The 21,512-nt window shown below is 36.8% G+C and overlaps 1 protein-coding gene across 3 annotated transcripts in view; it reads right to left on the reverse strand.

Moving 5' to 3' along the window:
* The window catches only part of SK (small conductance calcium-activated potassium channel), a 1,328,561-nt gene that overhangs the window by 147,524 nt on the left and 1,159,525 nt on the right, over positions 1-21,512 (reverse strand). For all 3 annotated transcript variants that reach the window (XM_081734014.1, XM_081734013.1, XM_081734016.1), the window contains one exon: positions 15,323-15,418. In XM_081734014.1, the coding sequence (XP_081590140.1) occupies positions 15,323-15,418 (96 nt within the window). The remainder of the gene's footprint in view (positions 1-15,322; positions 15,419-21,512) is intronic.

Genomic DNA, 21,512 nt, shown 5'->3' on the forward strand with positions numbered 1-21,512 from the left:
TTTCTAATATTAATTTGACAACCGACATGTAAAACAATGGAACCATCAAAGGGGTCACGAGAAAATAAAACAACTCAAATTTAGTATATTTGAACTATTGCTCATGCCATAAGTGTCCACGTTTGGATAAATTTCTAATTCCGCTTTTTGTACTGTTTCCAGGACATATTCATCCACAGGCTCAAGTTAAAAATGATCCGAAAGTTGGAATCTTTGAGGTACCGCTTATGACAATAGCAAAATTGCCCACGCTTCGATACATTTCTGATTGCGCTTCTTAAACTAACTTGAGAATAAAATAGAACTATTTTCAAACATATCCATCCACAGAGTCACGAGAAAATTTATCTCAAATTTGGGATATTTAATTCATTTATTTTCCAAGTTTTAGAGTATTTCTGTAGGCATCCATAAAAGTGTATGCTTAAAAAATAACTTCCTTGGACTCAGCATCTCCAAATTAGTATAAAAAAGGCAATTACAAATGTATTCACGTGTGAACACTTTACCATTGGCATGTTTGATAGTTTTTCTTTCTGTCTTCTGTGTAACAAAAAACCATTTTCTAATTACTTGTCATTAATTTGAATTTGAAATATTTTTCCAAGTTTTTCGAGGAATAGAAAACCAGTGATGATTTGTATTTTGGGAACCTCTCTCTTCGTGTCTCACATTGTACTATTCTCGTAGATTTCGATCCCTTTTGTTCCCAGAATAACTTTCCCTCCATTCACTCTCTATCTCGTTGCCTGCCTTTCCAGTTGTTCTATTATTTCGCATCCTCTCGTTCCAAAGAGGCGGGAAAACAGGCATCTGTAATCCCATTACCGGTACCAATGAGGATTTATCTGCTTCCAAGAAGATTCGTAGTATGGAGTTAACAATCTTTTCCCTGCCTCGTTCGGAGATTAATACCCAGCGTTTCGTGTTCTCTCTCTCTCTTTCTCTCTATATACTTTAGACTTCTGAAATAGTTATGTCTCTGAGAAAAGGTCTTCTCATAAAATTTTGACAAAAACACTTTTGAGCGGCATCAGAACAAAGAACTCAAAGCAAACAATTCGTTTTTGTTTGATTGTTTGTTTGGGAATGAGCTATGCTTGAAGTTTATCGTAAGAGATGCTGTTAAGTATTTTATAGGTCCAAACTTGTTTGTTCTTTCTTGCTTTATTAAGGAAAATGTTTCAGTTCATTTGCTTCACCCCGTTGTTACTACCTCCTAAATGACACTCATTTATTGAGTGAATAGAATGAAGATGAGATCGCAGTTATTAACGCTATATTAGAAAAGTTAAAGAATACTCTTATTTCACGGTATATCGCAACGTATTACTTTCAGAAACAGCATCCGATGTGGCACTTATAAACAATGGAAGTTGAAGATTACATGGTAGGTTTGGTAGATGAATAGGTGTACATACTTTTGCATATTTGTACATTTAATTAAAGTTTTGAATAATATCATCCAATAATTCTTTTACATTTAATTGAAATTTTGAATAAAATAACGGCAATTGTGGGCGAGGAAGACGGAAGAAGGAAGCTTCAGGATGATTACAAAGTCGTCCTGAACATTTGTTGTTACAGCCAACTATAATATACCACCGAAATTAAGAAGAAGCCTAAGACCATCACAGACGCCTGAACCTATACCAACATCAAGTATCTATGATGTCCTTTCAAAAGCCACGGGTGACACAGAGAAACTTCTACTCCTAACACTGAACATGGAAACGATAAGAAAATAGACGATATGAAGACGACCTCAGACATAACCAAAACTTAGATATACAGACAATAATTGCCCTCCTACTCAGGTCTATAAATTACAACAATTAATAACTAAAGATCAAGTCATTTTTCTATTCATGAAAGGATATACAAAAATTAAGTACGAGCTTCAGGAAGAATACGAAGTTGTGCAAAACTTTGACCCTACAACAAACTACTATATGTCCCTGAAATAAAGAAGAAAACTGGGACCATCAAAGCAGTTATTCACCACCTTCCAATTGAAAGCATTGAAGACATCACAACAGCACTCAAGGATAAGGATTATCCAATATTCTCCGTTTCACATATGCGAACCCAGAATTGTGAAGGCGGGAAAGGGAAAAATCACTATCCCAGTATTCTTGATTACATTGAAAAAGACTATACAAGCTACAAGAATCTTCAAAGAAGACTTATTGTTACACACGCAAGTTTGCATAGAACTACTACAAAAGAAACATCACTTGCAATGCTTCAAATGTCAAATATTTGGGCATTCGCAAGCAACTCTGCAAGCTTTTGCTTCGGTGCGTTAAGTATGTCGGCTCTCATTGGACGTATCAATGCGAAAAGAAGACCTGAGACACACCACCGAAATGTGTCAACTGTAAAGGTACTCTTCCTGCTAATTATTCCGGATGTCCGTGAATACAATAAATTCTACAACCAAAAGGGAAAACAACACCAACATGCACAATCTCACATTCAGCGCCTGTTCAAGGCTCTATTGCTATATCCACTTCAAGACCTGAGCCTTCTACAATATTATGCACCATCCCAGCCGAAGATATCCCCTGATTATAATTCATCCTCTGAAGACATCATCCAAACTATTAATGAACTTGTTCAACTTCTGAAGGATTTCAACCTGACCAACATAGTACACATGCTATGCACCTTTGCCAAAGCTAAAAGCCGCCCCAAATCTGCTCAGCAAATTCAACACCCTCATGGATTTCTTCTCTGAACTATTACCATGAAACAAATAAACCTTTTCAGCACTTCGACACTCCGGCAGTTTAGTACTTCATTGCTCGTTAAAAAATTCATGTTTCTTGTTTTATTTTTTACAGTTCTGTATTTTTGCATTTTGTAATTTATATTGTACCCAGCTAAACACACCAATAAATAAAATAAATCCTGTTACCCAACTCCAAATGAAACTTCAAATAATTGAATACTCATGTCTCAAGAGAAGGCATTATATTCTGCGGCCCATCCATCTTCAGATGGGAATGAAATTACACTTAAAAAATAACTTTAAAATATTTTATAAGCACTTCTTAGTGATTCAGACACAACCCTAAGGAATAATCTAGATAAAATATATGTGTTCAGTGCCATCTTAACATTGACTCAAATGATCAATGATAGGTAAACTTTCTTATAGAGGAGGCCAGAGGAAAAAGAAATGACTTTAGGCGGACCAATATAATTTATTGAAAACAACAGTGCCTAACTTTGAAATGCTAATATAGCATTTCCATATCGTGGATAAGTAAATATATTAATCTGTGGTCACTAAGCTAAACATAAAAGGAAGGAAAGAAGAAGAAAATAATACAACATTATTTATTTTCCTTAATTCTTCTTTTCATTCGCCAGATTAGGAGCTATGTCGTGTGAGCGGGTCGTAGTTTGCCCATTATTGATATAGATAAATCACGATAAGCGTCTGAAGTTACAACCTAAAGATCTTATTGCTGTACACATAGAAGTCATAGTCTATAGTACATATAAGCTTATTCTCAGTTGCTGTTTATTAATAAAATTTGCCTTACTGACATTCTTTAAATGTGTATTCACATATTGTATATGCAAAGACAACATAAGCCCAGTTAGTTGGTAGAAATGTAAAATAATTTTCTAATAAGTCCAAGCTCAACACAAGAGACTATTTTCTGTATTAGGTGTAGGTTTTGACGCTTACAGTGTTAATTCATTTCTCACATTTGGCTTTCATTTTCCTTGTGACATTAATCTTACACGCTCTACATAGTTGTGAAGCCAAGCTCTGTGAGCCTGAAAGCTCACACGGTGCCATGGACTGTGGGGAATGGAAACAAAAGCGAATGTCTCCATATGAAGTTCAACAAACACTCTCTTACATCGGAGCGCAGAGCTTCTGTGTGTATGTGTTCAAATTCAATTAATTATATACCATGGCCACGGGAACTCATTTAATACATCTCACAATTGCATAGCTTACTAAATTTTACAAAAAGAACAACACATGTGTTAGTTTATGTAATAGTCTGATTTACAACTTTCTCTCTGTCTCTGATCTCGTATCTACCAACAGTAATTCAATTTGTAGCGGAAGGCAATCGTTTGCATGGTCCATTAAAAGCATAACTATAACTCTCGTAAATCCCTCCCCCCACAAAAAATCGAAGAAATCAAATCATAGTTGAAAAACTAGAAAAGCTTCATGTTTAAATTATTTTGACCTCAAGTGAAAATCCGGAATATAATTCAGAGTTTAAGCAGTTATTTCGCATAAATTTTTAATGAATTAACAATAGATAGGGGACGTAGGCTGCTGTTAGCGTTATGCTTCGCGATAAGAGGTTCTGAGTTCGAACCCAGGCACTAGCCCTCCAGACAAAGGTTTTCCCAATATCTCCTTCAGTTATGTCAGGATATTGCCGGAATAGTAGATTTAAATATAGGTCCTAGCCGACTTCCTTCCATTTTCATTCCTGTTATTGTTATTAAGGATTTCAGTGTAAAATGGCTCTGTAGAGTGTATCTGGTAAGTTGGCCTTGCAAACTGTATCTGGAAGTTCGGTGTAAAATAGGTTTTCAGATCAAATCTCGAAATTTTGGTATAAATTTTCCTCCCAGGTTGTATCTGAAAATTTGATGTAAATTGGTCTCGCAGCCTATATTGGAAATTTTGGTGTAACTTGGCTTCGCATGCTATATCTGGGAGTTTATGTGAATTAACCTCGCAAGTAGTATTAGGAACTTTGATGTAAAAGGCCTCCCACGCTGTATATGAAAATCTGGTCCAAATTAGCATCTTAGTGTAATCTGAATATTCGGTGCCATGCTGTATCTGGAAGTTTGGTGTAAATTGGCTTCCCAGGCTATATCTGGAAGTTTGGTGTAAAATAGCCTCCCAGATTGTACTTGGAAATTTTGTGTAAATTGGCCTCTCAGATTGTATCTGGAAATTATGATGCAAATTGGTCTCGTATGTTGTATGTGCAAATTTGGTTTAAATTAGCCTCACAGACTATATCTGAAAACTGGGTGTAAATTGTTCTCCCAGATTGAACCTGCAAATTTAAAAATTTGCCCCGCAAGTTATATTTGTAAAACAATTAAAAGGCTTCACGCGTAAATTAACTAAGAATGGGTTTTTCCTCTTCAACAGAAAGGTGCCGGACGTCCGAAGAACACTGACAGAAAACGAAACTGCGACTGCTGCTTCGTTTGATAAACATCTGTACGACAATCACTAGGGAATCCGGTATGTCTATGGTTCAACCCGAAAGATACAGTACAATGAAGGCCATGGAAACAATATCTTGTCCAAGATAGCACGAGAATATGTTGAGAATACTTTACAGGTTGGACGTCACAGATGTGTTGAGTACCTAACGAAAAGACCTGCATTAATCACATTGGATCTCTTAAAGGCATTTTAAAAAGAAAGTGTACGCCAGAAGTACGATATGATTTAGACACTTGTGAGGCTATTATAAGGGAGGAGTGTTCTACAATGCTTAGAGACACGTTGCAACGAAATGTCGAAGTAGTGCTTATGTCAAAACCTGAAATTTCAAGGACTACTGTGCATTTCAGAAGCGAAAGAAACTTTATAATTATAGAGACAGAATCATACGCTAATAAAAATATGGAATATTAGTCAACCTGTATATTATATTTCACCTAAAACATCAACAATATTTAATCTTCTTACTCTAAAAACGATATTGTTCATACTGGGCCAACAACACCCATATACCGTAATAATCCAAGCAACATTACATATACTCTGGACAGTATTGTTTTAAATCTTTTCCTCATTCTAATCGTATAATTTAGCATTATACTTGATGCACATAATAAAGAAATTATTTTTATTTATTTCACATACTAATGCCAACTTACATTGTACTTTCTATCATAATGGTTAGTTCTTTCCATTATGATTAATCTTTCAGTCATGTAGTTGATAGAAATATTTATAAACAAAAACAATATGTGAACTTCACAGCGGGGTACTTATAGGAAGAACTTACGCTATTCCTCTGATGAGGCGGAGAATGAGCGTGGAGTCAACGTAATTAAGGGGAATGAGAGGTGCACCAAACCGTCAACTCCGCAATATTAATAATAATAACGATACATAAACAATAAAAACATGAATTAACCGGATATAACACTCCGAAAAAATTAACAAATGAGATGGTGCTGAGTTTTAAAAGTTTATATATATATATATACACAGGACACTGGATTCACATAAAAGCTAGAAAGCAATGGTGCACGTCCACCTCTATTAGAAGAAAACGTCTATTGTCCATCCTCTTATCAAGTCTCCTACCAACCACCCGTGAGTCCGGGAGCGGTATTCGCGGCTAAGAGGATATCGAGAACATGTAGATAAAAAGATGATGATAAATAACGCTGCGCTCTCAGTTTTACCGTCTTCCTAACAATAACGGTCCGCTACATAAAGGTAGAGCTTGGGAACGTTGTAGATTTTAAACGGGATATGAATAGCAATAGTCAAAGTCACCGTTACCATGAAGATATTAACGAACTGACTTCATTAATGAATTCGTCTGAGATAATCGCTCTAGCTGTCTAATCGCAAAAAAAAAAATCGCTTTCTGTAAAAAGTTACAGTGTGGAATAACGAACGGACGCACTAGTGTTACAATCTTATAGGTCCTACTGTTTTGTCAATACTATTTTTTTAAAAAAAGTAATAGTATTGTATCTACGTATTTATAAAAGAAAATGAACTTCAACTATAAATAAATAAATAAGTAAATAAATAAGTTGATGTTAATTTAATTTTCAACGTCCTGTTCAGCAGCGAGGCTATGAGACGTGGACCTAATTATTAACGTGGAATCCGAACCACATGAGCTCACACCGGGAATCGAACCCGGGGTTTCTATGCTAAAAGGCGCGTACGCTAATCGCTTAGCCACGAAGGAGCGCTAATAGTCCAGTGAATAGAGAGGTTTTACCCTACAAAAGGTCCGGCAGTTCTGGATTTTTGATATGTTCTATAGGTGAGTAGAATAGTGAAAAATCCAAGTTTTCGTCACTCCACTCCTTGTGCTCCCTCCGCCATCTTGAAAAACTGCATTTTTGGGACTTTTTAAATTTTGCGCATACAACTCCCTTCCAGTGCATGTAAGCTCAAAACAAGTATTTTTAATTTTGCAGAGGATAACATTTTCTACAAATTTGATGTATATTTTTCTACGATCAATGCAAACGGAGTTATAGAAGCCCAAAAGCGGCTAAGATCGCATACATTGTAAAATGCGTAGTTTCTTTCTACTTTAGATAGCAATTACTTCGTCACATTTGGTGTATTGTTACTACAGTCTGTTTTTTGTTTGTTTCAGATGACAGGACCAATACGACGATGAATTGCATCCCATGTTATCGATGTAAGTGATTTCAATCCAAATAAGAAGTACGTGATAGTAGTGGACGTGAATAAGGCTTCTTTATATCAATCAGGTACGTTAGATACTTTATGCTTTATATGTGAGCAGAGTTTGGCAGAAGGTGAAACGTTTATTATAAAAAAGAAAGGAATAGATACTTTGCGTAAATCAAGTATTAAAACAAAAAAATGAATCATACACGATTTTTAGCAAATAAAAATGAAATTAAAATTCACAAATCTTGTTCAAAAGCATATAACGATCAGAGACGGATAGATAGGTATCTACGTGGTGGAAATGATGTAGATAGGCCGTCTAGCTCAATAACTGCACCAATGGTGCTTAGATCGGAGTGTCAAGGATTTCAGTTCAAGGACCATTGCTTCCTTTGTGGGGAAACAGTTACAACTGAAGTTTTGAAACAACAAAAGAAACTTCCTCTTGCAAAACGAAATTCAGTTCATATGGTGCAGATGGAGTCAGTCAAGGAAAAGTTTTTGGAGGCAGCTAGGAAACGTGGAGACGATTGGGCTTTAAAAAATATTGAGAGGGTTCCTTGAGATTTGGATCTGGTTGCGGCTGATGCGCAGTATCACATTAATTGTCAAAGAAAGTTGTATCAAGATCCACCTTCTAAATATGCAAGAGGCTACAGACCTAATTCAAGAGTAGATACAGCAATGGAATAAATATACATTTATTCATATCCTAATAACAATAGTGAGGAATGCCAATTTTCATTCGATGAATTGATAAGTATAATTGAAGGTCATTATCAGATCGATCGAAGAACAATTAAGTCTCGTTTACTGGAAAAGTATGGAAAAGATATACTCATTGTAGAGACCGCCAACAAGTCAACGGTTCGCTTTAAAAATACGGGGTACAAAATACTGACTAAAAACTGGTATCAGAATAAACACACTGATCCTCAAGCGGAGAGGATGAGAGTGGTAAAGGCAGCTGCAGACATAATTTTGGAGGACATTCGCCCTCAAGTGTACAATGTCACTGAATATCCACCCTCTAACCAATTTTTGAACAATACAGAGTCAGATATTCCAGAATCTTTACGCTTGCTTCTTGAATCTGTGATACTGAAAAACAAGACTAGCTCTTTGGATAAATGGAAAAGGAAATGTGTGGCCATATCCCATGCTATCATTGCCGCTGCACGACCCAGGTCCTTCCTGTCGCCTCTTCTAACATGAATAAGCGTGTTCATGTATAGAAATATCGGTTCGAAACTTCTCATTGATATCATGTCTTCCATTGGTTTTTCATCATCTCACCACGAGGCACAGGTACTTGAAGTGTCTTCTATCACGCAACCACAACCATCCTTGATCAAACCCGAAAGAACTGATGCCTTCTGCCAGTTCGTTTTCGACAATGCTGACTTTAACGTCAATACATTAGACGGTAGAGGAACGTTTCATGCCATGGGTGGAATAGTATGTGAGAATCCACACGATGCTGCGGGGCAAGGGGAAACCATGCAACGTTCCCGAAAATTGACTGCATCAGAAGTCGTGGCAACAGCTGGTTCAATAGAACTTCGTAGATTTACCAAGAACCCAGATACCGGTCTGAAAACTGTTGTAATTAGAGATCTCAGTAGCTTATCCTCAGCTTCCACTGACAGTATTTCGCCGTCACTTACTGATATTCTATGGCTATATGGAAAGACACACGATAGCTTTGAGCCAAATATAGCAGGGCGGAGCTGTTTCATGGACCAAGCTACAGCCAACCTAGATTATCAACGTTTGAAAATAGTTTGCCTTCCATTTATCAATGTCCCACCGAGTCATCATGACACTGTTTACACATCACTTCTCATTGCTCGTCAGAAATGTAATAGCATGAAGCAAAACCATGTTTCCTAACATTTGATCAGCCATTATACATAAAGGCCCAGGAAATTCTCCACAACGGCACACAACCAAAAGTGCAAGATGTAATAGCGAGGCTTGGAGGCTTTCACTTACTGATGTCGTACTTGGGAGATATTGGTACAATTATAGCTGGTAGTGACTTAATGAGCTGTTTGCCACTATCTACGCTGAGAATAGTATCATTCAAATTTTGTCTGGCCACGCATATTCCCGAGCAATGAGGGCTCACTTGTTGACCCACCAGGTTTTGGCTCTATTAATACTGGATACGATTGAATTCACTAACGATGAAAAGGATGCGCTAGAGAGATTCCTATCAGATGTGCAACAACCCACGTTCCTACAAGCTGACGAATGTGAAGAATTCAGATCTGTGAAGGATAAATTTATAAAAGACATGGAAGATTTGCAACACAGGGGGCCTACTGCACAACTTTGGGTTCAGTACTTCAAAATGGTTACTCTTGTGAAACAGTACGTTGAAGCTGAAAGAAGGAGTAACTTTCAACTTTATCTGGACACTGTCAAAAAGATGATCCCCTTTTTCCACTCTGCTGGACATTGGCTCTATGCCAAAAGTGCTCATTTATACCTACAGGAAATGTCATGTTTACAGGACAAAATGGATCCTTCAGAGTTTCGCAAATTTGCCATGGAAGATTACTTCACTATTCGAAAGACAGACAAATTTTGGTCGGGCATTTGGACCCATATGATGATAGAACAAAACATGATGAAGGATATGAAGATAGATAGAGGAATAATTGGTCGGGAAATGGCAGATAGTACATTGTTACAATGAACTCTTGGAACGAATTACCTCCAGGATATAGCCCAAGAAATAGAAAACGTCACCAACGTGACATCGACGTCTTCTGAGCAGCATGTGGAAATGACACCTGCTAGGGTCACTCGTAACGATCTGGACGTGCAAAAGTTGAAGGAGTGGTTTTCAAAACATCAGCCTTTCCAGAAGCAGAGGTTATTACGAGCATTAGCTCTGGAATGTAAGCAAGCAAGCAACCAGGTCAATTGTCATAAGGCTCAAGAAGTTGGGATGGCAGGACTTTCAAGAATTATTGATAGTACCTTTGGAGAAGTCTTCTTTAAAAAGAAGGACAAAGTGGTTACACTAGCGTTTGACAAAAAAAGCCTTGAATGTAGGAGAAAAGAAAATAGATGTCGACCCACTTACACTGTACCACAAAATGTGTATAGCTAAGCAATCTCAAGATCTGCAAGTTTACCTGTCTTATGAACTTGCACCGTTTTCCATGTCTCTTTTCAATGAAGATGGTATGCGTAAGGGCACCAAATCAGCTTTGTATGCGGCATTCCAACGTCTTTCAAGTGAGTGCTAGCTTCCTAAACAACAAATGATTGTAGCTGATGGTGACTATCTCCTTCATAAGGCTGTTGGAAAGAGAAATGTGACGTTTGGAAGCATTTGTACAGATTATGTCAAATGTATCCTCAAACATTATGACAGTGATGTGGTGGTGGTATCTGATAGTTATCCTGAACAGTCTGCACTGCAAAGCACCAAGAGTGCTAAACGAGCTAGGAGATACAACACAAACACATCACGTGACTTTATGTTTGACAAAACAACGATAAACGTAATACCAGAAGAGTAGCCTTTATCGAATGAAAGAAACAAAAAACGCTTCATAGCACTTCTAATTACTGAGCTTGAGGCTGCTAACGTCCGCACCGATCAAGCAGACGAAGATGCCGATGTATTAATAGTCACCACAGCCAAATTTATGTTTTCACAATATGATGCAGTGGTGATTATCGATGAGGATATTGACTTGCTCGTTCTACTCACCGGAACTGCAGCTGCGGTCAATAACGTGTATTTCCGAAAACCAGGGAGAGGTAATTCACCGGACACTATATACAGCTCATCATCATTCAAATACAATCCACAGGAGAACGTTCTGCTCCTCCACGCAATAAGTGGCTGAGACACTACCTCCAATACTTTTGGTTTTGGGGAAAACAGATTTTACCGCTTGTTCCAACAAAACCCACTGTTGCTTGATGCGTGTCAGAGCAGAGCAGAGAAGTTTTGCGATCCTGATGCCACAGCTACACAAATTTCGGAGGCAGGAGAGAGGATTTTGAATGCCTTGATGGTGGAGATTTGGAGCAATCCCTCAGCACTCTAAGATACAATAAATTTATTTCCAGCAGTACCAAACTTAATCTGGCAAAACTTATACCGCCAACCCCGCCGAATGCCGCAAAATTCCATGCCTTTCGGGCATATTACCAGGTGATGTGGTGACTGGGAGAAAAAAAAGATCTACTTAAATGGGATTGGAAGAGAGGAAGTAGAGCTTTAGAACCTATTACAACAGAAAGGAATGCTGTTCCTCTCAAATTCTTAAAAACCGTGTCTTGTAAATGCTCCACAGGATGCATGGGGGCCTGTGGCTGTAGGAAGGCGGGTCTAAAGTGTTCTATCAGGTGCAAGATGTGCAGCGGCCAATCCTGTTAAAACCGCCCAGAATTGGTTTTTGATGAAGACGAAGAAGAAGAAGAAAATGTTGACCGACTGCCTGCTTTTCAAGAAGAATTGAATGTCGAATCTCTCTCTTTTATAGCCCATTCTCCTCCTCTCCTTCAAAACGTTCAAGATTTGAAGAAACTGTAAATATTGTCCGTCATAATTTTCGATTTTTTGGTGTTCACTTCAAAACGTATTGAAATGTAAATAAAGAAGAACATAAAAGAAGAAACTTTTCCGTGTTCCTCTAAATTTACTCTCACTTCTTTCTATTGTACGTAAAAATATTTGATAACAGATTTTGTAGGTAATCAGTCCGCAAAACTGAAAAAAAATCCCAAAAGTGGGTTTTTCCAAGATGACGGAGGAAGCATAGGGGATGGAGTGACGAAAACTTTGCTTTTTCATTAGCCCATCAATCTATACAACATATCAAAAATCCAGAACTACCGGACCTTTTGTAGGGTAACCCCCCTTTTTTGGCCTCTATTTACTAAGTGCAGCATTGATATCCTGGTGTTTACTTAGTACATGTAATTAATTTGAGATAATTCCCTCTAAAAATTCCGATACTGGCTTTCCTAAAGTTGTAAGTCCAAACATTAAATTTTAGTTTCGGTTTATAATTCTTAATAACAGTACATTCAGATTAAAGTAAGATGATAGGCCTACATATCTTCTGCAAATAATGAGAAGGTTTCATGCTGCACTATGGCGGCCAATATTTACTACTATTCAGTCTGAGACTAAAGTAGACTTCTAAACTATGGGAATTCAATACTCAAACTTGAAGTAGTACATCTTCATCTATAACTACTGGTTGCAATAGATCTGTCGAAAGACGGACGGAAGGACAACGCCGTTTTATAAGACTTCCAACACTTATATTTACAGAGTTTATCCGTAATGAGACTAGCCGACGCGTGGCGCTCCAGTCGCCCGCAGCAAGCTTCCCTGAGGGGATTTGTGGTGAGTGTGTAAGCTAAGCAATGTATCGGGCGGCAATCGTGTCCGAGTTCTGACGCAGTGAGGATCACGTGCGACCAAAAGCTGTTTTTGAGTTTTTGTCACGGCAGACGAACAGTCAACGCCGTTTTCTACAAAGAAGTCCTTAAGCCCCTGCACAGAGCCGTCAAACGGAAACGACCGGAGATCGCCGATAGCTGGAAGCTTCACAATGATAACGCTTCAGCCCCACTGCTTTCGTTGTGACCGCTTACCTGTCCCGGATAGGCATTGTAACCTTACCGCAGCCAGCGAACAGCCCCGATGTGAGCCCACCAGACGTTTCTCTGTTACCAAATCTCAAGAGAAGCCTGAAAGGTCACTGTTACGACGATGTTTCAGCCATCCAATGGGCTGTCGAAGAGTTTCTGAAAGAGGTTACGGCAGCTGACTTCGAGGGAGCCTTTGTACCGCGGAAATCGCATTGGAGCGTTGTATCGATACCTAAGGAGATTATTTTGAAGAGTTTTAACAATATGTATCGATCGGATCAACAATTTCTTCTAGTTACCCAGCGTCATTACTTTACGGAAAACCCTGTAGCATAGTTCGGATGTCTAAAGCAATAATGAATTTATTTTGTCATTAATTTATCTAAAATACTAAATCAGCGGCCGATCTGTGAATCCCCTTAATACCGGTTTCTTAATCTTCCAAACTATCCTAAGTATATATGTATGTCGGAAGTCATATAGAAAGGCTTTGACCGTCCGTTTGTCTGTCGACAGGTATCAGAGCAAAAGCAGTAAGAGTTATGGTTTTCGTAATCGATTCAGCGTCCGAAGAATAGGTTCCATCTTATCCTTTAACTCTCTATTCAAGCCAGAAGTGGTTGAAATTTAGTACTCATTCCGGTTTCAACAGAGATTTTCATAGAGCTGAAACAGGAAGAAATATCAAGATGCGAATTTGTTTTGCAATTAATTCAGCGTACAAAGAATATATTCCATCTCCCTCATTAACTTCATATTCAAACGGTTTCAACATTTATTGCCATAGAACAAAACTGGTATTAGATAGAGGCAAACTGTTTTCTGCAATCAATTCACGGTCTGAAGAGGACATACCTAACCGCAACACCCTACGAAAACCGGAAATATTTGATATTTACTATTACTTGTAGTTTTAATACTGATTTCCGCAGAGCAGAAACGGTACGAAATATGGAGATCGGATTTTTACAATCGATTCAGCTTCCCAAGGGTGGATTTTATCTTCTCACTTAATACGGAACTAGTTCAAATTAACGATTTTCGATTTAAACCTTTATCGTCATAAAACAAAAACAGTGAGGCGCAGCGAGTAATGGATTTTGGTATGGATTCAGTGTTCAAGGATCAGGTTCTATCTATATTAATTTATTGCAGCAAGTAGTTATAGATGTGCAAGTTTGAATATTGATTCCAATAATTTGGAAGTATACTGTAGTTTCACTCACCACCTTTTCTTAAGAGCTCCATATGGGATTCACAATTTTATATTTTCAAAAAATAATATAAAATTCAAAATCAGCGACTTCGGAAACCCCCCAATACCAATTTTTATATCTTCATTATGAGTTCACCATATTGGGTTCGGCATTTTGATTTCAGATTTCTTAAAACATAATATCAAATCCGATATCAGAAATCTCATTAACCCCTATGCACTGAGTTTCAAAAAGACTAAGTTATGTTTTTATATAAATACAACTGTGCAAAGCATGTCCATATAGGTTTCCTCTAAAGAAGTACATTGAAAATCTGCCCTGACAACATCAGATAATAACAGCCTTTAAGTGCTTCTACGGAATTCGGTTCGTACATCATTAAGGTTTCGAAGTGAATAAGAAAAGGTACAATAATTCCCCAACCCCCATAAATTCGAATGTTGTCCTACTATTTTTAATTATCAACTTTTGTAATACTTTCCTCGTTGCTAGATCATAACTTCTCTGATTAATACAAAGGAAAGATTTATTTTCAAGTGTATGTTATCATTCTGTCTTTGCAACCGGGCTGTTTGAGATTCGAATCCTGTGTCAAGCCATCCTTACCGATTTTTCTTCAAGGTCTCCCTACTGCATATAGGTAAACGTTGTTACGGCACCTATAAACATACATCCTACTCAACTTCTTTCCAAACTTGCCTTCTAATATACCACTCGTAGTTATTCCAGATCATCATCGTGGCTAAGCGGTTAGCCTATGTGCCTTTGATGTGGGAGACACAAGTTCGATTCCTGGCAGGAACTCATGTTGTTTGGATCCCACGTTAAGGTGTAGGTCCACGTCTCATAGAATCTCGCTGCTGAAAGGGATGATAAACTAAAATCAAATCAAATCGTAGTTATTCCAGTTTAAAATCGCCTGATGGCTACATATGAAACACCTCTAAATTAAAAGTAAATGTCAGAATCTCAGTAAAAACTGTAACTTATGTGTGTGGCATTGAAGTAATTTATATTGGTAAACATTAGTAAAAATTCTTAAATTAGCAGAACTTACCTGGACTTCAAGCGCATGATAAGCCACTATCAGCCCAAGCAGGATCACAGTAGATACGGAAATAAGGGTTTTCAGTGCAGTCGAATAGGAATAGTCCTGGAAAGAAACAAGAAAACATGTTACTGAAAGAGAAAATAAAGAAAAGAATGTTTTTAAAATTTATTTTTATGGAAAATAATTTATTTTAAAAAAGTAAAGGGATTTTTTAAACTTAATACCACCACGATAATGCCCTTTTAGGCTAAAGGGAATAAGTGAATGGTTATGAAAGCTGGAAGAATGCTGGAATAATGTTGGAAGAATAGCTGGAAGAATGATGTGGGAAGAAACGAAGCCTCGTGCTATAGAAGGAAATAGTTAATCCCTTAAGGAAACATAACAAATTTACTATTTCTAATTCATTCTTGCGATTCAATATATTTAAAGATGTTGAATCATAATTTTGTAAAGCGCTTTTTGATGATACACTATGAATGTCGCGAATTTCACTCATAGTGGGATATCACCAGGGATGCACGCAGTGTATAGGTTCTAAGGATCTGGTTACCCCCCTCCGAAATTCCAACTTCTCTGTAAATTTATTCTAATTTGAGAAGCGATCTTAAACTTTTAAGTGTAATTTATTTCCATATTGAATTTGGGCGTCCACAAAAAAGCCTTGGATTTCCACGAAATAAATTCCTGTGCGTGAATTGACATGAAATGGGCAGCAATGGCTGTGATAGAACGCTCATCTCTGTTGCATGGAGCCCCTGGTTCGATTCTATCGAATAAATGGGCTTTATGGTAGGTAAACGACGTGTGCGTGGGTTCTTCGGAAGTTGTCCCGTTTCCTACCGCTTTCTTCATTTCACCATTTTTCATTCATTCTCATAATCACAGTCTCCTTTAGCCTAAAACAGTGTCACGTAAAACTAAAAAGTTTCATTGCATTAGCCTATATACACACACACATTTCAGACCATGCAAATCAACAGATGATCCAGCGACATCGAGTCTGTTATTACTGTGCAACGATAATCTTCGTTGAAAGTTCGGTCAAGAACACACAATTCGTGAGTGGTACTCCGATTGTAAGGTAAAAAAAGTTGTTATATATAAGGATGTAATTCGGCCGTTCATCTGTAAGGTAGCTAATGTATGTACACTGATGTACAAAAATTATTGTCGCACGTCTATAAATATGTTGTTGTAGGAATATAATTTGATGACGAATTCACCCTGTATTTCTTATAATGTTAGTATGTGTATAATCGGCAAAGACATGTTTGTGGCAAATTTCGTGTCAAAAGACCAGTAAATAAGACCAATATAACGAAAATAAAACTTTTTTGTCCATTTAGCAACATTTTGTTTTACTCATTCTAATTCTCGTATTTATAATTCTTTTCGTATGAAATTTACCACAAATATACATTTCCCGATTATACACATAGTATCACTATTAAAAGTACCCTGCAAAATCATTATCAAAATATATTCATACAAGAAGACAGTTATAGATATGCGACAATCATTTTAGACATGAGTGTACGTCTGTCCACCTTGCAGCAATTGAGCTTCCTTGTTGGCATGAAAACAAACAGATGAAAATTTGAAAGTGATTAATTTAGAATTTTCCGTTATTGTGTTATAACTGAAAGCTAGATTTTACAACTCTCTCACAATTACTTAAATTCTAGAAGAAACATCAGAGACAATCAAATTTGTAGGCTTGCTTAAGAGTACAAATGCAAACAATGTTAGTCATCTTTCCCCTCAGAGAAGAGCAAGAAAATTCAAAAGTTGACAATGCCTTCTCAATTATTTACGTCGTCGTTTGTTAGGTTTCTGGGAAGGATTTTCCTGCAGAAAACATCATGAACTAACACACGAGACGAGCAGCATATAAATATGCAATTAAGAAAAGAGAAGTGCAAAGGAGTGAATACGTGGGTGCTCGGAATGCAAAGACGCTGGCAACAAGATCAATAAACCTTAAAACACGGCTAATGAATCAGAAACGTGGGAAGTAGCTGCGAAAATGGGAAAAGCAATCACACTGGGAATGTCGAGTGTATATTGCTTCGTTTGAAATTTATAAAATATATCCGATGATTTGCATTTTCAATTACAATTTTGCTACTTCGTTAGGCAAAGTAATCATTTAGTAATCAGGTAGCGCCTGTATGTAAAATATTACATCAAACCTACGTTACTTTTTTGTTACCCATTTTCTATCACTAAAAATAAAATTAAAACTACTTTTAAAAATATTTTAACGGAGGTCCACTGTGGCTCAGTGGCAGAGCGTTCAGCTCTGGTGCATGGGGTTCTTGGTTCGATCAAAGCTCGAGCCAAGTGAGCTTTGTGGTGAACAAACACATGTACATGGGTTTTCCCGTTTTCTCCTACTTTCTTCATTCCATCATTTCATTCCTCATCATCACCGTCTCCTTTAGCCTAGCCGGCATAACCGTGGGGCGTAAAACTTAAAGATTTTATTTATTATTTTTTAACGAAATTCCAAAAAAAGCTTGTTTGATTTGAACTCACTTATTGTACGTATGTAGAATTTATAAAAATGCCAACTGAAGAATCCTTCCTTTGTGCAGTAAACCATGTTAATCATCCCTACCGAAATAATAATAATAATAATAATAATAATAATAATAATAATAATAATAATAATTATTATTATTATTATTATTATTATTATTATTATTATTATTATTATTATTATTATTATTATTATTAAATATGATTCCTGGTTGGAGGTCATGTAGTTCGGATCCCATGGTCTAGGTTTCATATAGCTTCGGTGCCGAAAGGGATTTTTAAAATTCCAAGTCAATCAATCAATGAAACTAATATTAATTTATAATATTTTTTAAATAAAAAAGTATTTTCCTTGTATGGTCAAAAATATATTTTAATGGTTAGTGCTGAGTACTTATGTCACCTTTATTTATCATCGCGTATATTTATTGAGGAATTATTTTTGTTTGGTTTGAAATCAACTAGAGTTCTAATGCTGTGATATTCCTGATTTCTTCATCAAGTCTAGTTAAATGTTCCTGCTTTTTAAAAATCATTAAAACAAAAGTAATGTAAATGTAATATCCAATCCAAGTTTTGCTGCTTGAGTTCCGGGTTTCTCAAGGAAACCCCCGCCTTTTATATGATTGAGAATGCATGTGAAATGAAATGGAATTAGTAGTAAAATAGAGACGCTGCTATTGCAGTCTCTACTTCGTAATAGTGATGAGACTAAAGGCTTACTTTTACGAAAAGTCACGAACATTCTGCTTGCTGGATATGTTCTCTATGTAATTAAGCTGACAGCCTCTGCAGTTCTTAATTTGAAGTGGTGGTGGTATCCTGTTGGCTGAAGTAGCAACTAATCTCGAGTGGAAGTTGTGAAGTGATATCACCTATCCGAGTGTGCTCCTGCAAACACACTGCTTGAGTTTTACGGCAGAAGTTCAGCGAAAAGATCCATAAAGATGCAGAACTTCCAGAAGATCTAGGGCTGTTTTCAGCTTTGATAAATATTGACGGAGCATGTGAAGCATGTGATGTAGGTTAAGCTCCTTTAGAAACGAACAGTTTCTTGATTGGAATTACAGATATCTTCCGATGGGAAAGATTGAGTTGGAGAAGTCTTGAGATATAATCCTGGATGAGTAGTCGCGGCGTAAGTGGTCGGTGTTGTTTTCTTGGCGGACGATGAAGTGATGTCTTGATTTGAGGTCGTCTTTGCCTGTGGTGTGGTCTTTTTGTGTTGTTTGGAGACCAGTACTTGTTGAATAGGGATACATCCTGAGTAGTTGCATAGATGATTGCCCTTGCAATTGACACAAGTAGATGGCGTATTCATATGTCATATTTTCGGCGTATTCATATGTTCAGTGTTAACCTGCGTATTTGACATCGAGGCAGGGCTTGTCAGGTAGCTTGAGAGTGTCCTAAGAGTTGATATTTATAGCATTGTACTAAGATTTCATTATTAAATTGATATAAATTATTTATACTAAAATTATATATAAATAAGCCATGGTGAGCTGAACTCAGAAGCTCCTGACGTACAGAGCTGGAACAAAGGGTCTGGTACTAAGCCGAGCCTGTCCTTGCAGAGCTCGGCCACTATACACAAGATCTGTATTTGTTAGACGATGGGGTACTTGCACACAAAATTTCGTTCAGATCCAACCACTAGTTGCCAAAAATGAAGTACCACATACAAGACGAGACGATCCGATCTGAGCTTGGTCTTGAGCGAGCTCTACTATCAAATGTAGCGATTTTTCTTTTTGCTTGGACGATGGGCTAATTTACCCACCAAATTAGTTTTGATCCGACAAGTAATTTCCGAGAAATAGTCACACGCATTATATATATATATATATATATATATATATATATATATATATATATATATATATATATATATATATATATATATATACAGGGTGTTACTGAACTATACCGAGAAAATGTGAGAGGTGATATGGACCTATGGCGAAAAGTGCATAGTTTCAGAGCTAGGACTGTCCAAAATTGCGAAAAAAACCAAATTTCAACAGGTCCTATTTCGAATTCCGGAAACTGTGGATGGTGGTCCTTATCAGCGTAAAGGAAGACACGCATACTCAATCCAAAAGTTCATAGTTCGTCAATTTTCAGTACGTGTACAGGGCATTCCCTACAGGATGTAATTCTCACATATGCTCTCAATAGAGTTTCCAGATATACCCTGATTTCAAGGAGGCTCCAAAATAAGCAGGAGGTAAGCCTTGGCAACAATGGACATCCAGTGCTTTGGAGGGAAGTCGGAAGTGTTAGGAACCGGCAGCTTCATGTTTTTTTTTTTTGTGTGTTTGTGTGTGTGTGTTCGGAATACCGTGTGATGCGATGTATATCGTCACGGTATATTTCACGTTTTATTCATTTATAAGCGTGAAAGAAACATTGCAGCATGTGTTCTTCCGAGTACGAGAGACCGTGCTGCTGACGATCCTCAACACTTCCGACATTGCGCCAAAGGATCCCATGTTCATTACTATCAAAGCTTATCGGTTGCCTACTTTGGACCAATCATAAAGTCAGAGCATATCTCAAAATTCGGTTAATGGCATGTCAGAATTTCACCCTATATGGAATACTCTGTACACCCATTGAACATTAATGAAATATACATTTTTGGATTGCGTATGCGTGACTTTCTTTATGCTGATAAGGACTACCATCCACAGTTTCCCACAGGTCCATATGAACTTTTTATCTTATTTTGATGTAAGGAATCACCTCTTAAAGTTTGTCGGTATAGTTCATTAATACCCTGTATATTATATATATATATATATATATATATATAATGTGTTCCAAAAGCCCCCTGATATAGGATAACTCTGTTACTATCAAGGTTACAATAAAATGCACGATATATATATATATATATATATATATATATATATATATATATATATATATATATATATATATATATATATGTGTGTGTGTGTGTGTGTGTGTGTGTGTGGAACGTTGTTACTCAAAGGTCCTCAGTTTTTAGTTTTATACGAGCAAGGCTACGAAAACCACTATAAAACAGTTTACACATTGCATTTTAAATATTACCCTTTATTATGGCACATCACAAATAAAAGGATATGAGAAAAGGATATGACATTTACATAATGGGTATTTTACATAAGAAAGGATCAAATATAGAATATAATCAAACAAAATATAGATTAAAATTGAAATATCGATATTATCCAGAACAAAACACGATAATCAACATCACAATAAAAATTAGTATTACGGTTTGAACAAATGATGTTCTTATCTAGATCATGAATGTACGAATCGTTCCATTGATTGATTCATTGAATTATCTTCGTAGAATTCAAATGAAATGCAAATAAAAAACAAAATCATAACGGTATTTACAATGAAGTACAATAAAAATTAACTGAATATATTCTTTTCGGACGCCGTAACTTTAGCTTAAGTTACATGACCAACGAATTCATCTAAGTTGCATTGAAAGTCATGAACCGGAATACAGTCTTGCGCGTTATTTACCTCTACATTTCTGAGTTTCTTATTTTGAGAATTTGTGTCATCTATGGAAGTTTCACGAAATTAGATCTAATGATTACATGCTTTCTAAGTGTAAGTAATCTTACTATACTAGGATTAGGTT

This window comes from Thermobia domestica, chromosome 12 (genome assembly GCF_964235325.1).
Source record: "Thermobia domestica chromosome 12, izTheDome1.hap1.1, whole genome shotgun sequence".
Lineage (NCBI taxonomy): Eukaryota > Metazoa > Arthropoda > Insecta > Zygentoma > Lepismatidae > Thermobia > Thermobia domestica.